At 36.8% G+C, this 15,601-nt stretch overlaps 1 protein-coding gene across 1 annotated transcript in view; it reads right to left on the bottom strand.

The window, feature by feature from the left end:
• The window catches only part of APP-BP1 (Nedd8-activating enzyme E1 regulatory subunit APP-BP1), a 71,269-nt gene that overhangs the window by 16,123 nt on the left and 39,545 nt on the right, over window positions 1-15,601 (bottom strand). The window contains exons 6-7 of the mRNA XM_089095200.1: window positions 14,745-14,944; window positions 2,528-2,658 (exon numbers count right to left, since the gene is read on the bottom strand). Coding sequence (XP_088951326.1) covers window positions 2,528-2,658; window positions 14,745-14,944 — 331 coding nt within the window. The remainder of the gene's footprint in view (window positions 1-2,527; window positions 2,659-14,744; window positions 14,945-15,601) is intronic.

Below are 15,601 nucleotides of genomic sequence, written 5' to 3'. Positions count from 1 at the left end.
CAGCTTTTATTTTGGCTCGCCGTCATTGAATAAGTAAACAAAATTTGCATAAAAAATTTACTTTTCTTTTTCTAAATGGCTGTCTCTAAATTTGGTTCTGACGTAATTTACAAATTAACTTACGTAACGAACTTCTATATTTATATATTTGTATTACGAATCTTAGGGGGGTTTTCTCCCTAGTTAATACCTTTCTCTTTAAGCTAAAGTCCCAATTTTTTCCCAATTCTTTAAAAATGACCCCTTAATCACAAAGGTCATTAATTAGAATAAATCGCTCTTATGAAAGTAATAAAAAATCTTTGGCTTAAAGAGCGAGGCATTCACTAGAAGGTGAACCCAATCATATAGCTAATATTTTTTTGTTCGTTTTAAGTTTTGATGTTGCTCCTTACTTTCAGTTGAAAAACTTATTTCTTTTATATTTAATTTCTGATTTTTTTTTATGGGAAATCTGGCTCCCCCTTCATAGCCATGTCCCTACCCCCAGAAGAACTTCTTCCATGAAAAGATCCTCATATATGAACCCCCGACCCACCCCCACCCCCCACTACCAGAAGAAATCCCACCAGAAAATGTCGGTACTGTGTACTTCCTAATAACCAATGCTATAAGTAAACATTTGGTAAAGTCGAAAATTTCCCGTCCTCCCCCTGGGGGCTTCTAGGGATTAAGTCATCCTAAAAGATATATCTATAATATTTTCGACCATGCTGAACGAAATGGCTATCTCAAAATTTTGATCAGGTGACTTTGGGAAAAACACGAGCCTGGAAGGGGGCCTAGTTGCCCTCCATTTTTTGTCACTCAAAATGGGCACTAGAACTTTCAATTTCCGTTCGAAAGAGCCCTCTCCCGATATTCTAGGACCACTGGGTCGATACGATCAGCCCTGGGAAAAAGAAAAATAAAAAAAAACAACAACAAAAAAAACAAATAAACAAGCATCCGTGATCTTTCTTATGGCAAAAAATGCAAAATTCCACATTTTTGTAGATAAAGAGCTTGAAACCTCTACAGTAGGGTTCTCTGATACGCTGAATATGATGGTATGATTTTCATTAAGGTTCTATAACTTTTAGGGGGTCTTTCCCCCTTTTTTATAAAATCAACCAAATTTTCTCAGGCACGTAACTTTTGATGGGTAAGATTAAACTTGATGAAACTTATATATTTGAAATCAGAATTAAAATCTGATTCTTTTGATGTATCTAGATCTAATCTAAAATTTCTCATGGCTCCATTTACTACTTAAATTGGGTCTTGTGACGTCAAACTCAGCTTCTAATGAACCAGCATACAGTTATGAATAAAATAAGATTGTACTGCAGAAGCCCGCAAAAGGAAAAGGAAAAAGGAAAGGGCAAAAGGAAAACGCAAAATAAAAAACAAACAAAAACACCGAAAAACAAAACACAATTACAGAAAATCTAAACAAAACAAAATATTATAAATTTCAACCCCTACGTAGCTTAGCAAACTATACCCTCCAAAATAATTGTCATGTTTAACCCCTATACAAAGAAACTCAAATAACTGTTTAGTGGCAAGCGCCTTCCTCTCAGACATCCGTTCAATTAATCAATACTCTCTCCCAGACACTCTTCCAAAACACTCATTCCGCAACTCAGACAGCCCTTCATACTCGGATACAAAATAAAAGATATCGTCATTCACACATCCACACATCGGGGAAAAAGTGGGGCCGGCCGCCAGCCTAGATTTCCCCAAATATTTTCTTTTCTCTCCTAAATATAAACTCCCCCTTTCATCACAGCGAATCCTCCAAATCCTCTTTATTCAACTCAAAATTTAAAAGAAACCTCTCAGCGATCAGATCCATTTGTTCTGCCATTTGATTATAAAACCAATCCATGACATTATGGTTTAAAAACATGCGAAGATTAAAGTCGTTTTCAAATCGGAATACTAGAATCTAAACTCTCAGAGCTATTTTTAAAAAATGCCTAAACACGAAAATGTCAAGTTTAAACTTCAGTTGAAGTAGTTGCATTTTGCAAAAAGTAATTAAATAACAATCAAATAATACAATTTAACTTCTGATCCAATCTTGAGTTTCTTATGGCTCCATTTATTACTCAATTTGAGTCTTGTGATATTAAGGTCGGTTTGTAGTGAACCAGCATACTGTTCTAGAAACGTCAACAACTATGTTGAACTGTTCAACTATGTGACTGTTCAACTATGAACAGTCAAATCTATTTGTTTAAGAATTTCAAATCCATCAGATAGTAGCTCAGTAGCTTAAAAACAAATTTTCCAGAAAGAATATTTGAATCCATTTTTTTCTGTATGTTTCAAGGAATACCAAAAACGAAAATGGAATGTTTAGGATTTAGTTGAATTAGTTACATTTTACAAACAGCAATTGAATAACCATCAAATAACTTTTGGTTAACTACTTTGACCAAGGCCATGGTCAACTACTGGTCAACTACAAGGCTAACTTCTGGTTGACTCAAGGTCAACTACTTTTTGGTCAATCATTCTTGAGTTTATTACTCACCTTGAGTCGTCCGACGTCAACGTCTACTTCCAACAAACCGGGATAGCTTCCATATTCAGTTTCAAATCTGTCGGCAGCTCTCAATAGCACATAAAAAACTGCATCACTATCAGGGTCTTCTAACAAACAACCTTCAAGAAATAAATCATAATTGTTATATATTTAACACAAAATATTTATCAAGATAATTTACGTTTTTTCTTCAGGATGAATTGTTTCTTGCACTCCCAAAGTCTGCTGCTCAAGGGCTGTAAGCAGAAATAAGGTTTCTTGTGCAGCCCTCATGCTCGCACTTATTAATATTTAGATAACACTCACACTTAGTATTCTTACTTTTTAAAATGACAAGCTCATTGTGAGTTCAAACAGACTCTCAAACCTAAAAAATGGTTACCAAAAAAACTAAAATGATGATATATCTAAAACACCACTACAACGTTGGAATAACCAAAATAACATTAAAATGTCGAAATATCTAGAATCAGATGATCATTACGTTTTGAATTGCAAAGGGGTTATTTACCCCATCTTGGGGTAGTTGATTGGGTAACTTAAATTAAAACAAAAAAATCCGCAGTTTTTTTTTATAGTTAAAAACAATCCAAAAACAAGACACGTAAAACGGTTAAATAGACTTGTTCCCTTTAGGGAAAAAACATAATTCCAATATTTTTGCTTTTCCAGGTCAAACAACTGCTTTAACAGACTGAGTGACCGCGTTTCAGAAAACGCGGTCAGATCTGCAAGCCAGGTCCGCCGAATTCACTAAAACTTAGGGGGGACTTTTTCCGGATTTTTTTTCTCTTTAGCAACGTTGGATTTTGTAGAGGTACATATCTTGTAGTTTTGAGAAACAATGATGCGTTAGTACAAGTTACACATGTTATCCTTAGAAATATTAGATTATTTAGAGGTACATATCTTTTAGTTATTTATAGTGACCATACTTTGTTCTTGATCTGTATTGAAGATAGTTTTATGTGTCCACTTGTAGATAATCAGCTAAGCCTGAGTGAGATAATAGTATCTATGTCAGTATATTTTAATTCAATATTTAATCTATAGAGATAATTAGGTTAAGTATTTAATGTGAGGCATTCTAGTCAGCCTGCTTTTCATAATTCTGTGTTGTAGTTTCCATAATTTTGTTATTAAAGTATTATATTTTCATCATTTTTTGGTATATTTCACTATGAATAATTTCACTTTTTTTGTGTGGTTGCCTTAACAAGTAGCCCAGGCACCATAATTTCTATCGTCATTTGGAAAATCTGCTTTCATTTTATTGTCTTAACCTATACTCCTAGCCTTCCCCAGGCCACTCAGTGTGTCCCCAGGTGGCGATAGGGGAACGCCCTAAAGATATAAATGGTACCTCTATAGTAGGCACGGACCAAGGGGGGCCTTGTCCCTGGGGGTCCATAATAGAAACTGGGGCACTCTCACCCGGGGTCATAAATATAGGCTGAGGAGGAAGAAGGCCCCTCAAACGTACACTCAATAGGGCCCACCGTTATGTCCACAAGCCCCATGAGTTACAAACCTTCTCCCGGCAATGGGTTAAATTGCATGGTGATGCAGAACATCATCGCGGGAGGATCCTCTATAGGAGGACAACTGCGACAGGGCCTAAGATCCAGATCTATGGACAACGGCCTCTGCACTGCCTCGACCCTTTCGGGGTTCCTGCAAGACTGGGCACCTTGCGGTCAACTCTATTCCTACTTAAGGAGTGGCGCCCCCTCGAGGAAATTATACCTAGTAAACGAAACAGCTTTCGCACGGGATTCTGATTAATGGACAATTCTTCTGGGCTTGGTATGTTTTTACGGTTACCTTCCCGCTGCAAAACTTGTTCATAGCTAATATGTCTACTATCGGCTGCCTCCCAATAGCAGTACAATATTTGTAGTCATGACTATATAATAAGTCGAAGCTAATAGGCTTGAGACTGTCTGTGCAGGATTTCGACTCTTGTTGATAGAAGAGCATCGCCAAGTGCTGAAAACCATGCTGTGACGAAGATAGGCCCAGGATTGCACAAAGCCTCCATTCATGGAGGTCCCAGGGACTTCTTGCTGCCCGGTTCTTAGCCGGCTTAAGCACTTCGGGGTAGACTTGAGAAGATATGTGATCCCCGTCCTGCACTGGTATCCGGGACCATTGCTTTTCCTGAGGCCAAAACAATTTCAATGATTTAAAGGACATGAAAATTGGAACTTGGAGTGTTACGACGTTAAAAAATAACCATCCGTATCGACATTTTGACTGACGAATTCAGACGATTCGAACTGGACTTATTAAGAGTTTCAGTAACTCATATCCCAGGGTTTATGACTTAAAAGTTCAGGTATCAGTTATAGTAGTATATGCCCCTGTAGAACCAACTGACGGAGATACTAGTGACCCAGATGAATTTTACTTACGGCTACAGGAACAAATAGACAGTGTCTCAGGTTGAAATATGACGTTTCTACTAGCAGATTTTAACGCCCAGGTCGGTATAAATAGGGACAGATGGTATCCTAGCCAAGGTAAATTTGGTGTAGGAAAAGAAAACAGTAATTGTTACAGACTTTTGCAATTTTGTAGGTATAACAATCCAGTTATAACCAATACGGTGTTTGGTCATGAAATGGCTCATAAGTCAACATGGTATTCACGTGATGGTAAGACAGCAAACCTTAATGATTATGTTGTAGTAAACCGAAGACCGGCAGGATCAATACAAGATACTAGGATATATAGGAGTGCTATTATTGCTGTTAAAAGTAAAGATCACCATCTAGTAGTGTCAAGGGTTAATTTAAAGCTGAAATTTCGGAAGGTTAACTACCTCCCGGGAAGTTATGATGTTGGTAGACTCCAGGATGAGAATTTGAGAGAAACTTTCCAGGAACAGCTGAATACTAAACTTACGAGTTTAAAATTTGATAATGTGGAAGATGGTTGGAATATTTTTAGAAAAATAATTTGTAAAGTTGCTGAAGGTGTCTTAGGTAAGAAAGCTAGGATTGCAGCTAATGATATTAGTGGAAAAGTTTTATGTTTAATAGAAAGGAGAAAGTACTTGTTACAAGAATTATCTGACTGATAGATCATATCAAAACAAAAGGAATGTAAAGAAAGTGGAGAAAGCATTAAAATATGAAATAAGGAGGTGTGAAGTGGAGGCCATGGATAAAATTGCCGAGAGTATGGAAGATGCAGCTGAGAGCATAATAGTAAATATTGTACTGGCATGTTAATAAATTGAGAGGGAGTAGTCAATCCGGACTTGGTCCACTTAAAGATAGGAACGGGGCAACAATTAGCGATAAGGAAAGAATTAAAGAGAGATGTTTAAGGAAGATGAAGGAAGATTTATTTTGTGAGGAAGAATTAGCGATAATTAGCGACTAAAAGCGTTAAAAAATAAAAAGGCTCCAGGTGCTGATAGGGTGGTAAATGAGTTTCTTAAATATGGTGGCTCGGAGGTTAGAAATAAGTTACTGAAGATTGTGAATATGATTTTTGAAAAAGGGGCAAGTACCTAAAAATTTTATGAAAACCTTAATTAAGCCACTTAATTAAGGCGATAAAAGTGAGTGTGGTAATTATCAAGGCATTAGTCTGGTCTCTGTAGGTAGCAAATTACTTAGTAATATGATACTTTTTTTACTGAGAGATGCCGTAGACAAAGTTTTAAGAGAAGAACAGTGCGGTTTTAGAAAAGGTAGAGGATGTGTCGACCAAATTTTCACTCTTAGGTTAATAATTGAGAAGTGCCTGAGTTTTCAAACACCTTTGGTCCTCAATTTTATAGATTATGAGCAAGCGTTCGATTCTTTTGATAGGAGAGCTTTAGTAAAGGTTTTATCCTTGTATGGCATACCAAACAAATACATTAAAGTGATTAGTGCTATGTACGAGAATAACACTGCTGCGGTTAAGGTAGGAAATGAGGTTAGCAGGTGGTTTTGTATTAAATCAGGATTTAAGCAGGGTTGTGTTCAATCCCCCTTTATAAGGATTATTTTGATGAACTTTGTCTGAAGGAGCACAGGAAAGGCAATAAGAGAACCCATAATCAAATGGGGAGGAAAAAGCTCTTCTGGATTTAGATTTTGCTGCTGGTCTAAACATCCTAGATGAATGAATCAGCAAAATAAATAAATTCTTACAGGCTTTGCGATTTCAGGGTGTTTGAATAAGTATAAAAATGAATGCTTAGAAGGCAAGTCGCTAAGGCTAGGAATAAGGAATAAGTGAAGATGAAAAGGTGACGTTGGGTGATGAAAAGATTGATCAGGTGGGCAGCTTCACTTAACTTGGTAGTATTATTAGTAAAGATGGTGGGAACAGTGAAGATATTAAAAGTAAAATAGCCAAGGCTCAGGATGTTTTTTCACAGTTAATAAAAGTTTGGAAGAATAGGAAGATAAGTCTGCAAACCAAGATTAGAATATTATAAGCTACAGTGATGACAGTGGTCAAATATAGCTCTGAAGCATGGGCGCTCCGAAAAGCGGATGAAGATTTGCTAGATGTTTCCAGAGAAATTACTTAAGGATTGTTCTGGGTACCCGACTGACTGACAGTATTTCAAACAATAGGCTGTACAAAAAATGTGGTTCAATACCGCCCTCTAGGGCTATAATGAAAGAAAGGTTGAGGTGGCTAGGGCACGTTGTGCGGATGAAAGATGACAGATTACCGAAGATTGTACTTTTCGGCCTACCGTCTAGGGCTAAACGGAAAGCAGGTCACCCTCGTCTGGGATGGGAGGACGTCAAAAAGAAAGATTTAAAGGAAATAGAAAATTCGTGGGAGGGTGTAAAAAGGGAGGCTTTGAATAGATTGAGATGGAGGAGGAGCGTGCGTAGCAGTGTTGGCGTCAGCCGGCTTGGTGCTGCGATGAGTTGTTAGTAGTAGTAGTAGTAGAGGGGAGCGTTTTTGAAATAAAATACTAAAAAAGGAGGTTTCGAAATGTAGCTCCCCTTCCCCTCCCTCCGCAATTCGCACCCCTATACCAGGACAAACATTGATGTAATTGGCTTGAAACACACTTTTCCAGTGGGTTTGAATTTGCCAATTTAACACTACCAGAAGGCTTTTTGGCAATATAACGGTGATCGTACAAAAATCTTTGTCCTGGAATAGGGCGGGGATACATAGAAAACAGCTAATAGTAACGTTCTAACGGTCAGGGCCACCAATTCAACAACACTATAGGGGAGGGGGGCTTTTTTCGATTTTTTTTAATGAAAATACAAAAAGGGTACTTTTCAAGATCTAGGGTAGGGGGGGGGGTGATATTTTAAATGAAACACTAAAAGAAGATGTTGTCGAAATGTAGTCCCTCCCCAAATTAGCGCTTCTGTTCCAGGCCAATAGAACTGCTTTAGCTGGCTGGAAGAACACTTTTCCAGCGGGTCTGAACTTACCAATTTAATGCTACCAGATATCGTTTTGGCAATAGAGCGGAGACAGACGAAAATCAAGATGTCCTTAAATAGGGTGGAAAAAAAATTAAAAACTGTCAATAGTGACGTTCTTAAGGCTAAGGGTACCAATTCACCAAAATTGATGAGGGGAAGGATTTTTTTTCGGTTTTTTTTTTTTTATTAAGACACAAAAAAGGTATTTGTCAATACCCAAAAGGGGTTGATTTCTTTTCAATAAAAGCGCCAGAAAAAGATGTTTTCAAAATTCCCCCCTTCCCAATTCTTTTTCACACCAGAAAGCTGTTTTAACTGGCTGGAAGTATAGTTTTCCAGTGGTTCTGAATTTAAAATTTACTACCATATAAGTTTTTGGCAATAGAGCTATGACAGACGAAAATCAAGACGTCCTGAGATAGGGTTGAAAACAAAACTGTCAAAAGCAAAGTTTTTTAGGCCAGGGTGCCAATGCACCAAAATGAAGGGGCGGGCTTTTTTTCAATTCTTTTTTGTATGAAGACACAAAAAAGGCAATTATCAAAACCTACGGAGGGGGGGGGATAACTATATATAATCCACTTAACAATGCGAACACACATATGACACCAAAAACAGAAAATGTAGTTTTAAGATAAAATTAGCAAGACATGAGAATGAATTTCCCCCTAAAAGACATACGTCACTAGTGGAGTAATGTATAATAAAAGATAAAACAAAAGAAGGGACGCGTGTGTTATAAAGGCTACTAATCACTTTGTTAGGTTTCCAGGGAGGTAGGTGCAAGAGAAATGTAATCGGAAATGCAAGAACATATTGTACGTTTATTCTTGTGATAAAAGGTCCAAAATAGAGAGAGCGCTAGTACATGTGGTTTAACCATCCTAGCTGGGCTGGAATTTGCCGATTGTGTAAAGCTTTTGAAGACACAAGGATACCGTAAGCTCTCTGGCCTTTGACAGGGAAATATGACAAGGGCGCTAATTATTGCCCAAACTGACATGTTTATTTAAACAAACAGAGTAAAAACAGAAAAAAAAATGGAACTGAGGGTGCCAGAAAAACTGGAGAGGGGGGGGGGGGGGCTGGCCCCTACCCCTACAGTCTAAACGCTTAAAAAAGAGCAAAGAATCGAATTGAGCTAAAAGAGGAGACACGAATCATAAAAATAAATCGTTGGAGACTGAATATCACAATATCGAAGTTCTTTATCAACTCTTCCAATTTCTAACTATATTACCCTCTCGGGTTCCATTCAGAGCCAGTTTGATTTCAAATTTACCGTAACATACCGTAAGCTTTACGGCCTTTGCTAGCAGGGTCATCTACTAACGAAGTACGCGTAAAATTAACGTTACAACCAAAAGGTAGACCCAGATACACTATACTAGATGAAGTTTTTACTGTCTTGTTACCTAGTTTTACATCTGGGCCGAAATTACTTCCTATACGATTGAAAACAAGAAACTCATTTCTAGTTACATTGAAATTAAGGCCAATTTTTCTTATATGAACCTTTCGGCGCCCATAGATTCCCTTCAAAAGCGAGAATAATTCTCTTCAACACATAACTTATATATATAACTCTTATATATATATATACTATGTATATAATATAAAATATAGTTCCGGGCATGATGTATTTGGTATGTCTTATACAAGGTACGAAAGCTATTTTGGTTTAGGTAAAGGACAACAGGGGGTCACAACCCGGTTTGCCTTACATAAAATAACCCTGTTTATTTTGGATAGGAAAACAGTTATCGCTTGCAGAATTTTCACGAAGAATAAAGTTTTGGTTACAAGCTAGATATTTCAGAAATAAAAATGGGTTATAACGAATAAAGGATAAAGTTTGGGATATAACGATAAGAATAGTAACTTTTATCAAACAGTTCGTGGTAATGAACTGTAAGTAAGGAGCGACCCGGCTCAATAGTAGGCTAACCGAAACTCTAAAAAACGGAATTTTGATACCAATAGATACATCAAAAGAATCAGATTTTAATGCTGATTTCAAATATATAAGTTTTATCAAGTTTAGTCTTACCCATCAAAAGTTACGTGCCTGAGAAAATTTGGCTGATTTTAGAAAAAAGGGGGAAAGGCCCCGTAAAGGTTATAAAACCTTAATGAAAATCACATCATCATATTCCGCGTATAATAGAACCCTACTGTAGAGGTTTCAAGCTCTTATCTACAAAAATGTGGAATTTTGTATTTTTTGCCAGAAAGATCAAGGATGCGTGTTTATTTTTTTTTATTTTTTTTTTCCAGGGGTGATCGTATTGACCCAGTGGTCCTAGAATATCGTGAGAGGGCTCATTGGAACGAAAATTAAAAATTCTATTGCCCTTTTTAAGTGACCAAAAACACGGAGGGCAACTAGGCCCCCTCCCACGCTCATTTTTTTCCCAAAGTCACCCGATCAAAATTTTGAGATAGCCATTTTGTTCAGCAAGGTCGAAATATGATAACTATGTCTTTGAGGATGACTTAATCCCCCGAAGACCCCGGGGGAGGGCTGAAATTTATGAACTTTGCCCAATGTTTACATATACTATTGGTTATTGGGAAATATACAGGCGCTTTCAGGGGGATTTTTCTGGTAGGTGGGGGGGGGGGTGGTCGGGGGTTATGTGGGAAAATCTTTCCATGAAGGTAGTGTTTATGGAGAAAGTGGAATAACTATGAAGGGGGCGCCGGATATCCCATAGTTATTAAAGAAAAAGATCAGAAATTAAATTTAAAGAAAGAACAAGGTTTTCCACTAAAATTAGATAGCAACGTCAAAACTTAAAACGAACTCAAATTGATATGTGTAAGATTGTGTTCGTCCTCTAGTCAATACCTAGCTCTTTAAGCCAAAGATTTTTTAGTACTTTCATAAGAGCTATTTCTTCTAATTAACGGCCTTTGTGATTAAGGGGTCATTTTTAAGGAATTGGAACAAAATTAGAACTTTAGCTTAAAGAGCAAGGTATTGACTAGGGGGCGAGCCCCCTTATAAACTTATTAAAAATCTATGAATATAGAAGTTCGTTACGTAAGTTAATTCGTAAGTTACGTATATTTATTACTAATAAAAACGTTCGTAAATAAAATTAAACAAGTTTCGAGAAAGCCATTTAACCAAATAAAAGTGCAATTAATATGCAAATTTTGTTTTAATTATTCATGAACGGTGAGCCAAAATCAAAACCTGCATTAATTCAAAAACGTTCAAAAATTAAATAAAAAAAAAACAGTTTTTTTAACTGAAAGTAAGAAACGACGTCAAAACTTAAAACGAACAGAAACTATTCTGTATATGACAGGGGCTGTCCCATCCTTAAAATCTCGCTCCTTACGCTAAAGTTTGACTCTTTCTCATCACTCTATTTTTTTTAACAATAAAAAACTTTAGTGTAAAGAGCAAGGCGTTGAGAAGGGGACAGCCCCTTTCATATACGGAATAATTTCTATTCGTTTAAAGTTTTAACGTCGTTCCTTACTTTCGGTTAAAAAAAACTTGTTTTTTTTTTACTTAACGAAACTAAAGCTCAGGTTGAGCTTACCCTTGCTTCTGAAGCTTCATCGGTTGAGATTTTGCGAAGGGTTCTTGGATTTTGTTAATGAAGTGCTCATAAAACAAAGACAAGACGTTTTTAGACTAGCACGCAGTAAAGGCTGTCCTAGCCGAGTGGACTGGTGCACTGGATTTATGATCCTTTGTCCGAGAGGGCGAGGGTTCGGATCCTAGTATTCCCAATTATTTGGTTTGAGACGGTGTCAGTGGCGTGACTCTGTGAAGTCAGCCAGAGTCGACCCAGCTCTAAATGGGTACCTGGAGAAATCTGGGGAAGGGCAAACAGGATGGGTATGTGGAAGCACAGGATGGTTTACCCCCAACCTCCCATTGTACGTCCTGGCTCAAGGGCCATGAAACAGAGATCAGCACTGCCGGTAGGGACTGTAAAGTCCAACGCCGTATTCTTTACCCTTTTTTGTATTCTTTACGCAGTAAATTTGAGACAAAAAATGTGTGGACGTTTAGAGGTGTTCTGACGCAGTTTGAGCGGTGGTGGTTTTAGAGGACGTTTAGAAGTGAGAAATGGTTCACATATTATACCCTGTAGGACAATTGCTGAAGTTGCCGATATTTGTAGTTTGGAGACCTGACCATGCATTTGAGTAAAGTATAGTTATATTCTGATATGGACCGTTTCGAAGGATTTTTAGATTCGAAGTTGAAATTACATACCATTTAAACACCACAATTGGCAGTGACAGTGACCTACCAAGTGTAAAAGAATTGCTGGAATGGGGTTTTTCTGCGAAAAGTCACCAGCTACCCAGTGCTCTTGGCCAGTGTAAATTTTAAAATTAACGTTACAACCAAAAGGTAGACCCAGATACACTATACTAGATGAAGTTTTTACTATCTTGTTACCTAGTTTCACATCTGGGCCAAGATTACTTCCTTTTCAATTGAAAACAAGAAACTCAGTTTTAGTTTCATTGAAATTAAGGCCAATTTTTCTTATATGAACCTTTCGGCGCCCATAGATTCCCTTCAAAAGCGAGAATAATTCTCTTCAACACATAACTTATATATATAACTCTTATATATATATATTATGTATATAATATAAAATATAGTTCCGGGCATGATGTATTTGGTATGTCTTATACAAGGTACGAAAGCTATTTTGGTTTAGGTAAAGGACAACAGGGGGTCACAACCCGGTTTGCCTTACATAAAATAACCCTGTTTATTTTAGATAGGAAAACAGTAATCGCTTGCAGAATTTTCACGAAGAATAAAGTTTTGGTTACAAGCTAGATATTTCAGAAATGAAAATGGGTTATAACGAATAAAGGATAAAGTTTGGGATATAACGATAAGAATAGTAACTTTTATCAAACAGTTCGTGGTAATGAACTGTAAGTAAGGAGCGACCCGGCTCAATGGTAGCCAAAACTCTAAAAAACGGAATTTTGATACCAATAGATACATCAAAAGAATCAGATTTTAATGCTGATTTCAAATATATAAGTTTTATCAAGTTTAGTCTTACCCATCAAAAGTTACGTGCCTGAGAAAATTTGGCTGATTTTAGAAAAAAGGGGGAAAAACCCCGTAAAGGTTATAGAACCTTAATGAAAATCACATCATCATATTCAGCGTATAAGAGAACCCTACTGTAGAGGTTTCAAGCTCTTTATCTACAAAAATGTAGAATTTTGCATTTTTTGCCAGAAGAAAGATCAAGGATGCGTGTTTATTTTTTTATTTTTTTTTTCCAGGGGTGATCGTATTGACCCAATGGTCCTAGAATATCGTGGGAGGGCTCATTGGAACGAAAATTAAAAATTCTAGTGCCCCTTTTTAAGTGACCAAAAACATGGAGGGCAACTAGGCCCCCTCCCACGCTCATTTTTTTCCCAAAGTCACCCGATCAAAATTTTGAGATAGCCATTTTGTTCAGCAAGGTCGAAATATGATAACTATGTCTTTTAGGATGACTTAATCCCCCGAAAACCCCGGGGGGACGGCTGAAAGTTATGAACTTTACCCAATGTTAACATATAGTATTGGTTATTGGGAAGTATACAGACGCTTTCAGGGGGGATTTTTTCTGGTAGGTGAGGGGGGGGGGGTGGTCGGGGGTTATATGGGAGGATCTTTCCATGTAGGAAGCTTTCATGGGGGAAGGGACATTTCTATGAAGGGGCGCCGGATTTCCCAGCATTATTAAAGAAAAAGATCAGAAATTAAATTTAAAAAACAAGTTTTTCAACTGAAAGTAAGGAGCAACATCAAAACTTAAAACGAACAGAAAATATTACGTATATGATTGGGTGCACCCCCAAGTTAATACCTAGCTCTTTAAGCCAAATATTTTTTAGTACTTTCATAAGAGCTATTTCTTCTAATTAACGGCCTTTGTGATTAAGGGGTCATTTTTAAGGAATTGGAACAAAATTCGAACTTTAGCTTAAAGAGCAAGGTATTGACTAGGAGGTGAACCCCCTAATATATTTATTAAAAATATATTAATATAGAAGTTCGTTACCTAAGTTAATTGGTAATTTACTTATAATTATTACTAATAAAAACGTTCGTAAATGAAATTAAACAAGTTTCGAGAAAGCCATTTAACCAAATAAAAGTGGAATTAATATGCAAATTTTGTTTTAATTATTCATGAACGGTGAGCCAAAATCAAAACCTGCATTAACTCAAAAACATACAAGAATTAAATAAAAAAAAACAAGTTTTTTTAAATGAAAGTAAGGAACGACGTCAAAACTTAAAACGAACAGAAATTATTCCGTATATGAAAGGGGCTATCCCCTACTCAACGCCGCTCTCTTTACGCTAAAGTTTGACATTCTCAAAGTTCTATTTTTTTTAAGCAATAAAAAACTTAAGCGTAAAGAGCGAGGCGTTGAGGAGGGGACAGCCCCTTTCATATACGGAATAATTTCTGTTCGTTTTAAGTTTTAACGTCGTTCCTTACTTTCAGTTAAAAAAACTTGTTTTTTTTATTTAATCAAACTAAAGCTCAGGTTGAGCTTACCCTTGCTTCTGAAGCTTAATCGGTTGAGATTTTGCGAAAGGTTCTTGTATTTTTGTTAATGAAGTGCTCAAAAAACAGACAATAAAATACGATACTTAATGTCCGACTTTATTTTTAACTTTCGTATTCCCCACATTCAGATGAACAAAATTTAATAAAATTAGGATAATTTTTTTTAAAGTCCCTCAGATAGTCTTTGGAAAAGGAAGACATCTCAATGAAATACAATACCTAGTGTTTGAACATCAGACTTCAGAGCAATTTCTGCGGCGTATGAAGTCCCTCGTTGGAGACGCAGAGCATGAGCGTTCTTGGAGAAAAAACGAACGTCAGCTTCTGTCACAAGGTTGTGAGACCATCCTCTCTCGTCCAAAATACGAAGGACGTGCTTATAAACTGCATCTGCATCTAATGTGGCCTGGTGTCGATATCTGGAAAAAGCAAAGTGCAATCAACAATAAAAGAATGTTTCCATGAATTCATTCCCAAGGGGGCGGGGAGTGCAGAAATCCAAAAACATGCGAAAAGAGACAAATTATATTAAACTTAAAAGAAAACATGGTAAAACCTTTCTAATTTTAGGAGGAAAACCCCACAGGTTCCTCCTCACTACATGCGTACAAGACATATACTTTCTCATTCTTCTTGTTTGATTATTTTGAGAAACTAATGCATAATCTTCATGCAATTCAAGACCCTGCAGCAGGTGGGACTGATCCCTGGGCAACGTATTCCAAGCAGAGATCACTCCACTGTTCCTCCTCCATACATTTTATTTTTCCTTCTTCTATAATTCTTAGACAAACTCTGACTGGCTTTCATCCTCGATACATTAAAACTGTCCGAAAAAATTCCATGAGAAATTTTGTTTAGGAAAAGAATGTTTTGTTTCATTTAGAGCCCGAAACCCTGGCACATTTTTCATCTTCTTCTTTTCTGATTGACAATCATATGTGATTTTTACTTAAGAAACTGCTCCAATCCATAGATTATCAAACCAAACACACCTTTTGAGATTTGATTATGTATAGCAAAAGGGTTTTAGGCCGTGGTATATAAACTTTATAATATAAAATCATATAAACTTT

The sequence above is a fragment of the Artemia sp. Qi Xiang Cuo genome, chromosome 10, assembly GCF_049724085.1.
Source record: "Artemia sp. Qi Xiang Cuo chromosome 10, ASM4972408v1, whole genome shotgun sequence".
Taxonomy (NCBI): Eukaryota; Metazoa; Arthropoda; class Branchiopoda; order Anostraca; family Artemiidae; genus Artemia; species Artemia sp. Qi Xiang Cuo.
This window is presented reverse-complemented; position numbering and strand designations above follow the sequence as displayed.